The following is a 13,831-nucleotide window of genomic DNA, read 5'->3' as shown; positions in this document are numbered from 1 at the left end:
TTGATAAATAATATCATTTGCTTTTTAACGACATTAAAGCCCCTGTTTTAAGTGCGTTTACCTATTGGTTGGACAGCAAAACTAATTAGGTAGGTAGGTTAGCTAGCTAGCCAACAAAATAACGCTACTTGGATCAGACAACCCGTAACAACACTGACGAGCTAGCTAAAAGGGTACCCCTCCATCATTTAGGCTAATGAGTTAACTAGCTAATGTTAACCAAGAGTCATCTACAACGAAAGAGCCTCTTGAAATACACTAACCCCGTTATGCAGGCGGAATATAAATATATATAATAAAGCTTCTGACAAAACGTTAAATAGGTTAAACATGCTAGCTAATATTTGCCTAGGCTCGTATTGATAGTTAGGTACTCTGTTGCAATGGCTCTGACGTTAGCCGGATAGCAGTGTTAAGCACCCTTGCTTGATAGTTAACAAATTCACAAGATAACATGGCATACTTTAAGTACAATCGAATTCATATGCTTAATGCTTTAAATGAAGAGCCAAGTCAGACAACCACACTTTCAAATCTAAGTGTGGACACAACATCGTCCCTGTATTATGAATAAGAAAAATACAGCCAAGTCACCAGACCACGCTAACAATCTATCTTAATAAAGAACTAAACCACCTCGCCGCCATATTGACCAATTCAAAATGGCTGAACGAGCGATTAGTTGATAAAGTCAGCTGGCTGCATTTGTAGTAACTCCCTTTGGTTTTCCAAAGGTTAAGGCAATGCTATCGTGTCAGGAGAGCTACATAACAAGAAGATCTAATACTATTCTCACATGCATGGGTAAAGTACAATTAATGAAGAGACTCCATTTTACCTACTGTGTTATCACTAATAAATCGTACTACGCTAGTCAGGCTAGCATTTTGTAGGATCTCTGGGTCGCTAGGCTAGCTAACTAACATCATTTACTAGATAGCAGCTAACATTGCCTAGTTAATATGCAAAGTCAGCAAACAGCGTGACCTAACATTATTACCTAACATTATTGTAGAACCAGGAGACAATTCGCCAGCGACTGGTATCTTAGCATTGTCTTTTAAAGTTTAACGTTAGCTAAGCTAGTTAGCAAGCATGCTAACGTGCGCTGCTATTCGATAACTACCTGTAGTTCGGCCCTCTCCACTTCCCAGTGAGCCCTCTCCATCTCGAAACGGGCCCACTCGTGTTGAATGTAATGTAAGATTCCGGGGATAGTGTATTGCTGGGCCCTTGGCATCTCATCTTGCTGCTGCTGGACTATAGGGGCTGCTCCACCACCCCCAATCTGAGGATTAATGTTGCTATTATTCCCCTGTTGCGGTGCTTGCTGCTGTCTCGGGGTGGCCATTCCTACTCCTCCTCCGCCGGGGTGTTCATCCATTTTTAAAAATAGGAAAGTCCCGGTAGAAGTCACCGCAGGATCGTAAGCGTATTGTCGTCGATCCCCGTTACTCTGTCTGTATCAATAAAATATAGCCTCAACCGGGAATGTGTCAGCACGTCTGTAGGGTGGCACGGTGTTTGGGGGTTTAGTGTCAACGCACGGATTTGCCGGCCGCCATTAGTCCGATCCCTGGATGTGAGTCTCCTTACTGCGGGCGCGAGGGAGAATCGGCTCGCGCTGCATGATGGGACGTGTTCACCCAGCCCTCTTTCTCACTCATCCAAATACAGTACATCCAAATACAGAGTATGCGTTTGCGTTGCTTCTTCACCGTAAGGTCTAAACGTGATTTGACTACAAGATAACGATATAAAAGGTGACGGAAAACCCTGGAACACCAAACAGCAGCGTTCCAGTAAAATGTTACGGACTATTTGACTGATTTAGGACATTTATTTTTACTTATTTTTCCTTCCTCGTCAAACTGAACCATTTCTGCTTTTCTCAGTAGTGACTTCTCTTTCAAGTTATGATCAAATTCCTTCTGATGATTAACAAGCAGGGACAGACTCGCCTGTCAAAGTATTACGATCATGTAGACGTTGGAAAGAGGGCTGCTTTGGAGGCGAATGTGGTCAAGTGCTGTCTGTTCCGTAAGAAGGAGGAGGTGAGTTCACGTTTCAGGAACAGTAATTAATTTCCTGTCTGAGAAATAACTTATTGCATGCACATCTAAAGTGGTATAGAGGCCTATGCATTAATTTATATTTTGCGTAGTAGGTAATTGTCTTTCTGAATTATACCTTTCGTCCTCTTTTGGCCAGCCCATCAATTTTAATGTAGTTGTTGCTGGCAGGAAGCCAGTACTGTGCAATTAAAATATAAATAAAAATCTGAAGGTTTTCATAACTCTGCTTGATTGTTTTCCCTTAACCCTTTCTTTCCAGTGCTCCTTTGTAGAGTACAAGGACTACAAACTGGTATATCGACAGTATGCTGCTCTTTTTATTGTAGTGGGCATCACTGATGATGAAGTGAGTTATTCATGTACATTTTTGATACTCATGTCTTAATGGCTCATAATATTGAGTGATAAATCATGCTACAATCATATGTATTGTACTTTCCCCCAGAATGAGCTTTCTATTTATGAACTTGTACACAACTTTATTGAAGTGCTTGACAAGTACTTCAATCGTGTGGTAAGTTTAGAATTTTTCATTCTAAGAGAGCAAGCATAACCCAAAAAATAAAAATCAGTAAACTACCATTGACAACTGTTTTCTTCTCAGAGTGAACTGGATGTATCCTTTAAAAATAATTGTATGGTGTCCAACACCAAAGGTTTACTTATTGTTGGACAAATTACTCGTATGTAAAAAACCAGTTGCCTTCTACAGAATACATTCATCAACTACAGTAGGTTATTAACCATGCATTTTATTCCTTAATTCAGACTCAGATAATGTTCAATTTGGATAAGGTGCACATAATGCTTGATGAAATGATTCTAAATGGATGCATTGTGGAGACCAACAAGAATCGCATACTGGCACCACTGCTGGCCTTAGACAAAATGGCAGAAAGTTGACACAGCCAAAGCCAAAAATGTGATTTAAAAAAAGCAATTATAAGCCTGGTATTCCTATGTATAGCCTTTAACAGTGGCATGACATTTTCTAATATTGGCCTGTATGTGGTAGTGGAGATAAAATTGCTAATGAGTTTTATGGATGACATGATGACCCTATAACGTCAGTTTGCACTACAAAACTAAATGTTTATAGTTTAGACCATGTTTACAGTGCATGAAACTAAACGTTTACCTGCTTGCTTAATGATTTACTGGTTAGGCCTGAAATACAAGTATAATGACCTCGTAGATACCACATCCAACACAACTCTTCATAATTTGCAAACTTTTTAATGATTATTTCTGGAGCATACACATTTGAAAATATTTGTTTACTTTAAACTGCAACTTGAGTTAAATAAATGTTTATAATATACAAAGAAAATACAAGGAGAAGCATAGCTTGCTTTTTTTCCTTTTTTTTTTCTTTTCTTTTTTTTTTTTAAATGTGCCTTGCACACAGAACCAGTGTTTTTTTGTCTCTACAGCTTTTTTGTAAAATTACACAAATGCACTCAGGGACTTTGATCCTTTTAGCCAGGTAATGAACAACTGAAACTCAGTAACAAATGTGTATGGGGTTCAGAAGAGAGAAACGTGTGCATGATTGTGTGCTGACAGAATAAGCAAAACCAAGGAAGGGGGAAAATTAGTATTTCAAACAATGCACTAGTAAAACTTAAAACCTGGAAATGCCCTAACTTGTTTGCTCTACAGAAGTAGGTGTTTGTCGTCCCCAGGAAACCAGGGTCTGATATGTTTAAGATGGTTGAATGTGGGGATGTGAAGAGGGCTGAGGCTGGACTTTAAATAGACACTCAGAGCTAGGACATGAGTAACAAAGGAGAACTTGAGGCTCGAGCCCTTAAAGCAGTGCAGTACCCCAAAAAGATAGGTGTGACTGGGTTGGCAAAAGATGGGCAGGGGGCATTGCCATAATCCATTTCGATAGCAAGAGTTGAGATGATATTCCTTATGGTGTAGATGTAGGCTGTTTTGATTGATAATTCTCTAAGAGCACAGGTTTTTTATTTTAGTTTTTCTCTGCAACAAAAACAGGACAGGCTTCATCAGTACAGGGAATTGGTCAGTTTTGCAGGGAGAGCATGCTCAGTTGAGGTGGAAGCCCTTTTCCATGGTGGCAGCAAGGAGACGCTCCCTCATGATCTCCTCAGAGGAATACTCTGGCAACTTCAGGTAGTGCACACACGTGTTTACAGAGGGATAGCTGGCATCTGTTGCATCCACCTAGAAGTTGAAACTCCATTAACCTTTTGGATTTTTTATTTTTGGCAAATGGGGCAATGGCTACCACAACCACAATTCTTAGTTAACCTGAACTGAAATGGTTGCAAATATTAGGCTATTCCTTATATAAAACTTACCTTGCGGACTATTGTGAGACGGGGGTGCAAGTTGGCTAGTCCACCAGGAGGCAGAGTGGAGCAACCTGTTGTGAACTGGAGGAATGCTTTCCTCTCATCTGAGGACATCCCACACAGTACTCGCACAAAGCGTAGGAAACCAGGACTGTTGGTGGTGGGAAAAAATAATAGTATTAGGGGAAACTTTCCAAATTTAGGTTAGAAGTTATCATTTGAATGAGTTTTACTCAAAGGAGAAAAAAGCAATTTTTACCACCAAAAAGTACTAAACAATAAGGTGAGTTTTACATTTCTATAAAGTGCAGTTCATGAGATGAATTAAACTGATTTGCAGTCCTCACTTAAACCAGTTTATGCTACACATCATGGGTCCCTCACAAAAAGAGGCCACCGTGTTTAATATGGACTTAGTACAGAATCTGACATATTGGCCACTAGGTGTCACGTTTAATGGCTGTTTCATAATGTGAAAAATCACTGGACAAAAGACTTACTGGTCATTTAAGTATGTGAATGTTTTGTAAAACATCTCAATGCAGAGATATTAAGATTAAATGAATTTCATACCTGTCTCTAGTGTAGCCCAGTTTGGGCTCTGTGTAATTGACAATATCCTCAGCTGTCCAGGAGGGAGACTGGTTCCCACAGAGAATCATCTGGACCTCTTTATGACTAAATGAGCTTAGTTTCTCCATAGGAAAAACCCTGTTAAAGCCCTCTGCACCAGGACCAGAAAACACCAACAGTTGACCAATGAATCAGATCTTATTCTTGAAACACATTCCAAGGGAAAGAACATAATTAGCTTGTTTTGATAAAGATATACATCTAAAAGCCTTAAATGTGAAAAGGACATCCAAACCTCAACTAAGACTCACCAGTTGAATTGTTGTACAAGTAGTACTGCACTGTTCTACATTGAGCTCAAGTTAGCTACCTACATTTAATCTTAACCATAACACTGGAAATGGCAGAAGAGCAACATTCTACCTTCAGCATAACTATGTAAACTATATTGCAAATGGTAGAACGTCTAGAATACCTCTGAATGCTTCCATTTGCTTCTGGATTCCAGTGTGCATGCAGAAGTCAAACATCAGCTCCACATACTCCTCTGCATTGTCCATGGTAACCATCTGATGAGGATAAACATTATATACTTGAATCTATAACATTCTGTATATTTGTCATTTGGAGGAGTCATTCAGTATTTTGCATATTCCAATATACAATTTCATTACTGGTGAACAATCTTACAATGTTTGGCCAAGTCATAGCCTCTGCTTCTTGGCACACTCACATTGCAACTGCTCAAGAGCACCACCTGCAGGACTAACAGCTTGTTACAGATCTATTACAGCAGGGATGCCAGAGTCCAGCTCTGGAGACCTACCACTTTTGTGAGATTAGGTCCAACCCTAATTTTAATTTACCTGATTCCTCTAAATCAAGGTCTTCAGTGGCATCTGACTGTTAGAACCAAGAGTGTTGGAACTAAACACTGCAGGGCTGTAGATCTCCAGGGCTGAGCAGAGATCCCTTACAGTCATGGCCAAAATTTGAGACTAGCACAAATTTTGGTTTTCACAAAGTTCGCAACTCTAGATTGTGAAGAATGATCAGATGAATTGCAATTATCGCAAAGTCATTCCTTGCCATGAAAATCAGTCACAAAAGTGACTGCATTCCAGCCAATGCATTTCATCTCCGACACAAAATGGCCTGCTATCATTTCAGTGATCTCGTTAGATCAGGAAAAAGTAATGAGGACAAGGCAGCTGATCAACCATTTATCGAATCATTAAGAACTTCAAGGAGAGAGGTTCAATTGCAGTGAAGAAGGCTTCAGGGTACCCAAGAAAGTCAAGAAAGCATCAGGACCGTCTCCTAAAGAGGATGCAGCTATGGGATTGGGTCACCTTCTTGCTCAGGAATGGCAGAAGGCAGGTGTGAGTGCATCTACATGCACTGAGGTGAAGGCTTTTTGGAGGATGGCTTGGTGTCAAGAAGAGCAGCAAGAAGCCACTTCTCGCCAAGAAAAACATCAAGGACAGACGGACATTCTCAGGAAGTATAGGGATTGGACTGCAGAGGACTGGGGTAAAGTTATTTTCTTCAGACTGTTTTGGACATCTGTCTGGAGAAGAAAAGGTGAGTGCTACCATGAGTCATGCGTCATTCTAACAGTGAGGCATCCTTAGACCATTCAGGTGTGGGGTTGCTTCTCATACAAAGCAGTGGATTTGCTCAGAATTGTGCCTAAGAACACTGCCAAGAATAAGGAATTGTGTCAAAACATCCTCGAAGAGCAACTTCTCCCAATGATCCAGGAGCAATTTGGTGATGAACAATGCTTTTTCCAGCATGACGGAGCACCATGTCACAAGGCAAACGTGATAACCAAGTGTCTCAGTGCGCAAAACATTGAAATTTTGGATCCATGGCCAGGAAGCTCCCCAGATCTCAATCCCATTGAGAACCTGTGGTCAATCCTCAAAAAGAGGGTGGACAAACAAAAACACAGAAACGGTGATCAACTCAAAGCACTGAATGGGTTGCTAATATCCAGCATGTCAAGGCAAATTGCTGAAGTCTTATAAAAGAAGGGTCAATATAAATTTAAATATACATTTTTGCTCAAACTGGATGCATTTGTGGGAAAAAAAAAAAGAATAATTATTATAACATCTGACAAAAGGATCTAAAAACCCGGGCAGTAAAAGTTGTGAAAACCAAAATTTGTGCCAGTCTCAACTTATGGCCACAACTATATGATCTGAAAGTGCTAACCATATACATTTCCACATCTCCATCATTCAATTCTGGAACTAATCCAAGTGATTAAAAAAAATCAGATTTTTTTTTCCAATTAATGACCTACCTCATCTTCCCCGTTGGGCTTAAGGTCCACTGCTGAAAAGCCATGTACTTTGGATGAAGGACAGAACTGGAAATTTAATCTACACAAAAAGACGATTTAGATTAACAATTTATACAAATCAACATGGACCTCCAATGATCAATTTCATAAAAGATCTCGGCTGGATGTTCACTTTTTGAAGACATTTGCAGCTCACCCCAGATCTTCCACGCTGAGCGGTGGGCCAGAGCCCATAGGGTTCTTCAGCATGAGATCCTGTAGCCGGGTATTCTTCTCATCCTCAGAGAGACTCTTGCTCCCTAGGATTTGCCTCCTTTTAACTGCCAAATCCTTTATCTCCTTCAGGAACCGAGCCCTGTGAGGGTTTACTAGCTCAAAGTCTTCCCAGGTCAGGATGCCATGGTACCACGCAGGAGGTTTGGGCTTTGGAGGGTCAAGGATGAATTCAGACTTTGAGTCCTCATCGAAGCTGCCCATTGAGTAAGTGTCCTGACCCTCCTCAGTGGAGGCTTCTGACTGGATCTCAGAGAAGTAGCGATCTGACTCCCCACGTGTCTGGTACAGGAGTTTGCTCATATTGCTCTTAATGTCTCCCATGCAGAGCAGCTTGAAGAATGGCTGGGAGATGGGGAGGTCAACAAGTCGGTTGTCTTGAATGCACTTGGCCAGGAAGATTCCCAGGAAAAGGAAGAGCTTGGTAATGCGCTCTAGATCATCACTGTCCTGAGGGAAGGGAGCAGGGAAAAGGCCACAGGAGCGCTGCACATAATAGCCTGGGGGCTTCAGACCACCTCCTAAGTCAACCTGACCAACACACACAAATGTACAACAATTATATGAACATACACAAACACACTACTCACCTATTCAAACTTGAGGCAATAAGTAATGTATTAACATTTTTATCTAACTGAACACCGCTATAGTCACACCACTTTTGTAGGTATGCAATTGTCAAAATTAATGACGCTCCAAGTCACTATATTGTCCTTAAAAAGTTAAATCAGGGTTGTTTAAACAAGCCTTGCATCATGTAAAAATAGAAAAACAAATACAGGATACCACTGACCTGACGCGACTCATCATCTGGGAAGTCATCATCACACAGCCAGATACCCAAAGAGGTCCTCTGGAACTCTGCAGCTATGAGGGCGTAGAACTCCAGTGTTGGCCCCAGGCCAGTACCCTCTTCTCCTTGGAACTCCACCTGCAGACAGGTAATCCCACAACCATGGTTAAAGGGCTGTTTTACATTAACCATTTCGCAAGTGTGGATTTATCTGTGGGATTTGCAGTGGCTGGTCCCTGGTTAGTGCAGTCCCACCAGGGGAATTCAAATGAAGAGTTAGAACGTTGCATTTTGAATGCTGATGCAACAGTGAGCTGTAATTCTACTTGTTCATCAACTGTGTGTTAATCTGAATCCCCCAAAATAATACAATTTGTCTAAGCATTTCCTTGTTAAAGCAGTAAAAACATACCACCATGGGCAGAACTAAACTTCTTGTACTGGGTGAGCACATTGTATAGTACATGTATGCATGCATGCAAGCTCGAAGGCTGTTAGACACACAGACACACCCAAAATACAATCCTGCAATATTTTATTATACTAATTTAAGGAAAAATTTTCAACATCTACGTTGTTTCACAAGTGGGCAGAACCTTCACATGTTCACTTGACCTCAAGGTATGGTTACATTTCTTGCATACTGGATACTACTACAGGGACCAGTATCCAGAATAGAGTATATACTGATTGCATTATGCAGAACACAGTATCTAATAAGTCATTTCGTACAGAGACAAGGTCATGATGGTGCTGTAGCACTGGCTACATTTTCATTTGTCCAAAACCAAGCAGTAAACATACTGCTTACATATAAAGAAACATTGTAAATTGTGACTTCATAATGTAAATAAAAATACTGATTTTAAAAAGGTGTAAATGTGTATGTACACAACCATTTTTAACAAATTTATTACAGTTAGTTACAGGACCAACAATAGCTGTTCCCTTAAAAATAATAAAAATAATCAAACCCAACCATACCACGTTCATTTTTATGATCATGGAACACATAAAATCAGTTTCCATAAAAGCACATTGAACATTTCTCACCATTTCAGATATACCTAGGTATATTTTACTGAAAAGCAATCCATGTTAGAAATGAAAATGCTGTTTTAATAAGGTGGATGTCCAATCCATATGTGGGAGCTTGGTCCAATACAGACTTCCACAAAGGGTTTGGCCACTTCACATGTACAATGCTGTTAGATTTGTTTGTAATTTGTGGGTAATAGATAGATTTATGTGAAATGAATGGATAAAAGAGACAATGTAAAAAATTAACCCAACCCTCATGACAAAGTTTCCCAATTCATGTTAGTGTTATGATAATCTTATGAGGGACAGAGAGCATTCAGTGTAATACTCGCTTTAAAGACCAATAGTATACATTTATATCATTGATCTTTGTTTTAAAATGCTATTGGGAAACTCAGGCCAGAGCCATCACCAAATCAACTGTGTTTGGGCATTTTTTAAGCTGTGTTAAGGCAACATACAAGAAATAAGTGCATGGGCAGAGTGGATACATGAAGTTTAATTTTGTCTTGTGATGCAGCTACACATGCTGAGAAGCAATCTGACCAATGGTTGAGTGTAGGGTGTAAAACATTGCAAAAACAGCTGTACAGTGTATGTAGCAGATGGTGACAAAGATGGCATCGCATGCATCATGGCAAAAGAAGCGTCATTGATCTAATGTGTTGATACCATTTGTTTATCAGCTGATTCAATTTAAAAAAGTCCTTTATTTTAAACCTTATAAAATCAAAATGACTGCATATATGCACACTTGAATCATAGTGTAAGGATAAAAGTGGAATAATTCCACAAACATACATCTTGACATACTGTCTTAATTCATTTCACTTTTAAAGAAATGAGATCACAACTGTAGATCAATGGCACTTCTGTTAACAAAACATGTACACATCTTTCTTTGTGGTGAAAGCTCATATGCATCTCTCAGTCATTTCACTTTTAAAGAAATGACAAGCAGCAATTATGGTCACTTCAAGAACTTGAACAATTTGTCCATGTGATAGCATCTATTTACCTCCAGTACAGACTTCCTGTCAGCATGAATCTGCATGACACTCTCGGCCCACTCCATCATGCTCTCTCCTCGTGGCACTTTGACACGCTCATGCTTAAGTCGGCCCACCCGGAACTCGCCAGGGTCATCCCGACGAACTGTGGTAGAAGGCCGTGACCGCTCCATGGTAGCTTCTCTTCGATTCTGTAGCCAGACTATCGCCCTATAGAGACACAGCAATCACCACCACTTACAGCACTGCTTGAATCCTAATATTCTTATATCACCTTCAGTGAAACTAAAAAGTGCATCAGTAAAATCAGTGCGTTTTAATGAAATACGCAGCCATTAAACCACACAAAACTACTACTGAGCATTCAGAGTAGAGTTAATGGTTTTGATGAATGCTCAGGTTTAGAGACACATAAAAGGCTAAAATGACTTCCCAAAGACCACCAGAGTGCAAAAATTCCAGGTTATCACAATCACCTGTGGTTCTAAAAACAAGCATGTGAAAAAAGCCATAAAACTATTTTAAACTACTTTGAATGCTGAAATGGCACCTGGGGGTTAGGTTTACTGTTAAGTATTCCATTATTTCTTTAAGAGGACTTTTAGTGTTCTCTGAAATTAAACCACAGCCTCATTATAAATTGGGAAATTTAAACGGCTTAAAAACAAAGTACAACAGAGCACTTACCTGGACGCTCCAAATGCAGTGCAGGTGAAGAAGAGCTGTCGTGTCTCAAAGGGGATGAGGAAAGGACACTTGCTGGTCAACTGCTCACACCAGTCTGGGAGAGCTCCGCTGGCCAAGGCTAGAGGCTCCTAAAGCACAGAGAAGAGCACAATGAAAATTTCAATTGCAACATTTATGCACACTGTACAATATGGTATTTGCCGTTTGTAAGCATTACAATTTAATGCAGACAGATTTATGAAGCTACCATTACAATATGGAGAACATTAAAAAAAATGATGTGTAGACAATCATTAGCAAAAGGTAGGGGCTTTTCCTCGGGTTAAAAGAAGTTAACAATACTGCAGTCGGCAATATTGCAGTGTTTTGCCTGCCACTCAAAAAAAAAAAATCCTACTTACACCAAATGCAGTCAAGCAGTCCAGGCATGTTTGGGGTGCAATATTTCCTTTACTGGACAGTTTTGTTCTCAAGATACAAAGCTAATGTGGGCTGATGTATTGAAGTAATTAAGCAAGCACTGGACACCAAACATGTCTCAGCCTGATTGGATAAGTTTCGGGTAAACTGGGAAAACTTTTTTTGCCAAACCATTGCTTTAAAGTGCTACGCTCTGCTTCTTTAACTGTACCGACTTTCAGACAAACAGCTCCATTAACATGCGGTCTCATGCACAGTAATCACAATCATCTGAATAGTACCTCAATCTGTTGCAGAATTTTGGTTGTAATTTTTTTGCTGGTGAACTCCTCAGGTGATGCATTGAACTGTAGATCATCAATATCTACGTAAAAATGTAAATATAAAACAAATGATGTGTTATCAAGAATCTAATGAGCATCTCATTTCTTGTGTTCATTCTTGTTAAGAATAGTACTACAGCGGTGGAGGGCAGGGCCTGAACTGCCCACCTTCCTGCAGCGTGCGGCCAGCCGAAGGCTCTCCACCGATGATGAAGAGAATGCGCAGGAGCTGCAGCACGTCCTCCACACCACAGGCACTCTGGCCTGGTCCTGCCTTGGCCTGCGCCTGCTCTCGCACGCTGCTCAGGATGTCGCAGCTCTGCGTGGCCGACAAGGAGCCCGAGCAGAGTCCCGATGACCTGCAGCCCCTCTCACAGAAGTCCTGCAAAAGTCCCACGCATGAAGAGTCAAGGTCACACCTACCAGCACCCCAAAACTCCGGCCTGTTACGCACCAATGCCATATGCTACAACAGGATACCAGGCAACTGTTGTACAGGTTATTCCACTTTCAAAAAACAGTCAAAGAAAATATGCTTTGTTATGGACAAAAATCAAAGAATTGCAAGCAAATTTAATAAATATAAAACGCGCAACGCGATGTCTAGGACAATACACTTATACACACAAGGCATTAAAATTGTAAAAGGTGCAAAAAGGTCTAAAAGGTGACACCCTGGAGGGGGGAAGTGAAGGGAAAAATAAAAATCTCTCTCTCTCCACACACACAAAATATTTTATTTATTTATTTATATATATATATATATATATATATATATATATATATATATATATATATATATATATATATATATATATATATATATATATATATATATATATATATATATAAAATTACACATACATATACGCACACACGCACGCACGCACACACACCTGATGCCATTCTATACCTTGTATGCAGCTATGAGCTGCGAACAATTTCTGTTTTTCCTAATACTTTTATTAGTGCCGGTTAATTTCCAGTGGCGCAGGAAAGTTGAGTCTGCATTCTTCTGCATGTAGGTTATCAAGTCATTCTTTGGTAATTCATCTGTGCCAAGGTACTGTTCCACATGCTCTACAGACCAGCAACCCTACAACAGGAAGAACCAAATGTTGGTCTTTCCTGATTGTAAAGTCTCACGCAACACACATGCATTACAAAAGGTTATCCACCAAGAGGGCCATGCAATTTCCAAGATTAATCACTAGGGTGATTCTCTCCCCACCACCCCCCGGCTGCTAGCTTTAAGGTTAGTGAAAACCTAAAGAGAACTAAAAGTCTACTGAGGAGGAGCATTTACACATTGGGGCCAGCCACAGAAAAATCACAGGCAAGATTTGAATGAGTTGGAGAGTGTGAATAAAAGAAAAAGTGAGTGAGAGCAGGTAAGCAGGTAAAAACGTATTACCATCTTCCCGCTTTCTTTCTCTTTGTCAGAGTCCTTTAACTCTCTGTACATTATCCTACAAAAAACACATGGCTTGAGTAAAAGATCTTTACAATGCCAACATGCTATAGAAGCAAACTTGATTTGCAAAATTATATAGACTGAAAGGTTACTTTAAAAAAGTACCCCTCCACACAAGTAACTCACGTGTATGTAGGCTCCCAGATGCGCCGAAGCTTGTCAGATTTGATGCTGCCATTACAAGAGAGTTGTAGCAGCTTTTGGACGTAGTAAAAGATTGTGGATTTGTAGTTGGACAGAGGTAGTTCTACTTCCCGTGTGGTTCCTAGCCCTGCCACCTTCAGGATAAGAGCCAGGTGGGGGGAGGGGGCACATTCCACCTCCTCCTGCACCTCTGAGCGAGGGGTACCTGTGACAGTCAGACCACCCATAATTCAGCTACAAAACACATGCATGTATGCTTTACACGAAGATGACATATTTGGAGTTAGATCATATCAATCAGATTTGTCCAGTTATCTATTCAATTATTCAAGTGGTCATGTAAACAGCATACTTCAATTTCTTAGATCGGAATATGG

General features: G+C 40.3%; 3 protein-coding genes across 13 annotated transcripts in view; 1 reads left to right on the top strand and 2 right to left on the bottom strand.

Annotated features, from left to right (window-relative positions):
* strn3 (striatin, calmodulin binding protein 3) overlaps nt 1–1,409 on the bottom strand; it is a 22,491-nt gene extending 21,082 nt beyond the window's left edge. For both annotated transcript variants that reach the window (XM_027000343.2, XM_027000344.2), the window contains exon 1: nt 1,127–1,409. In XM_027000343.2, the coding sequence (XP_026856144.1) occupies nt 1,127–1,384 (258 nt within the window). In that variant the 5' untranslated portion in view covers nt 1,385–1,409. The remainder of the gene's footprint in view (nt 1–1,126) is intronic.
* ap4s1 (adaptor related protein complex 4 subunit sigma 1) lies at nt 663–3,382 on the top strand. Of its 4 annotated transcripts, none has more exons than XM_035532805.1 (6): nt 663–804; nt 1,899–2,054; nt 2,335–2,421; nt 2,521–2,589; nt 2,680–2,691; nt 2,850–3,382. In XM_035532805.1, exons 2-6 carry the CDS (start codon nt 1,917–1,919, stop codon nt 2,976–2,978), a joined length of 435 nt encoding a protein of 144 aa, XP_035388698.1. In that variant the 5' UTR covers nt 663–804; nt 1,899–1,916; the 3' UTR covers nt 2,979–3,382. The 4 variants fall into 4 exon arrangements, with proteins under 4 accessions (XP_035388698.1, XP_026856146.2, XP_026856147.2 ...); XM_027000345.2 differs by having other exon boundaries at nt 1,896–2,054; XM_027000346.2 differs by lacking the exon at nt 663–804 and adding an exon at nt 1,675–1,763 and having other exon boundaries at nt 1,896–2,054.
* An 84-nt stretch (nt 3,383–3,466) lies between these two features.
* hectd1 (HECT domain containing 1) overlaps nt 3,467–13,831 on the bottom strand; it is a 30,877-nt gene continuing 20,512 nt past the window's right edge. For 4 of the 7 annotated variants that reach the window (XM_027000335.2, XM_027000337.2, XM_027000341.2 and 1 more), the window contains 14 exons: nt 13,437–13,659; nt 13,251–13,305; nt 12,750–12,932; nt 12,005–12,218; nt 11,795–11,877; nt 11,094–11,221; nt 10,415–10,616; nt 8,356–8,493; nt 7,483–8,090; nt 7,287–7,365; nt 5,448–5,541; nt 4,973–5,123; nt 4,406–4,550; nt 4,131–4,268 (listed from right to left, as the gene is read on the bottom strand). In XM_027000335.2, coding sequence (XP_026856136.2) covers nt 4,131–4,268; nt 4,406–4,550; nt 4,973–5,123; nt 5,448–5,541; nt 7,287–7,365; nt 7,483–8,090; nt 8,356–8,493; nt 10,415–10,616; nt 11,094–11,221; nt 11,795–11,877; nt 12,005–12,218; nt 12,750–12,932; nt 13,251–13,305; nt 13,437–13,659 — 2,441 coding nt within the window. Of the gene's footprint in view, nt 4,269–4,405; nt 4,551–4,972; nt 5,124–5,447; nt 5,542–7,286; nt 7,366–7,482; nt 8,091–8,355; nt 8,494–10,414; nt 10,617–11,093; nt 11,222–11,794; nt 11,878–12,004; nt 12,219–12,749; nt 12,933–13,250; nt 13,306–13,436; nt 13,660–13,831 lie in introns of all 7 variants that reach the window. The other 3 variants (XM_027000336.2, XM_027000340.2, XM_027000342.2) reach the window with 3 other exon arrangements.

This window comes from Electrophorus electricus, chromosome 13, assembly GCF_013358815.1.
Source record: "Electrophorus electricus isolate fEleEle1 chromosome 13, fEleEle1.pri, whole genome shotgun sequence".
NCBI classification, from domain to species: Eukaryota; Metazoa; Chordata; class Actinopteri; order Gymnotiformes; family Gymnotidae; genus Electrophorus; species Electrophorus electricus.
The sequence above is the reverse complement of the archived record's forward strand: the minus strand, read 5'-3'. Positions and strand labels throughout refer to the sequence as shown.

Excerpts from the sequence above, each read along its gene's own strand:
- ap4s1 (XM_035532805.1), top strand. The coding sequence starts at position 1,917 with ATGATCAAATTCCTTCTGATGATTAACAAGCAGGGACAGACTCGCCTG. Across the intron at positions 2,055-2,334 it reads TGTTCCGTAAGAAGGAGGAG|TGCTCCTTTGTAGAGTACAA; the intron begins GTGAGTTCACGT and ends CTTTCTTTCCAG. Across the intron at positions 2,422-2,520 it reads TGGGCATCACTGATGATGAA|AATGAGCTTTCTATTTATGA; the intron begins GTGAGTTATTCA and ends ACTTTCCCCCAG.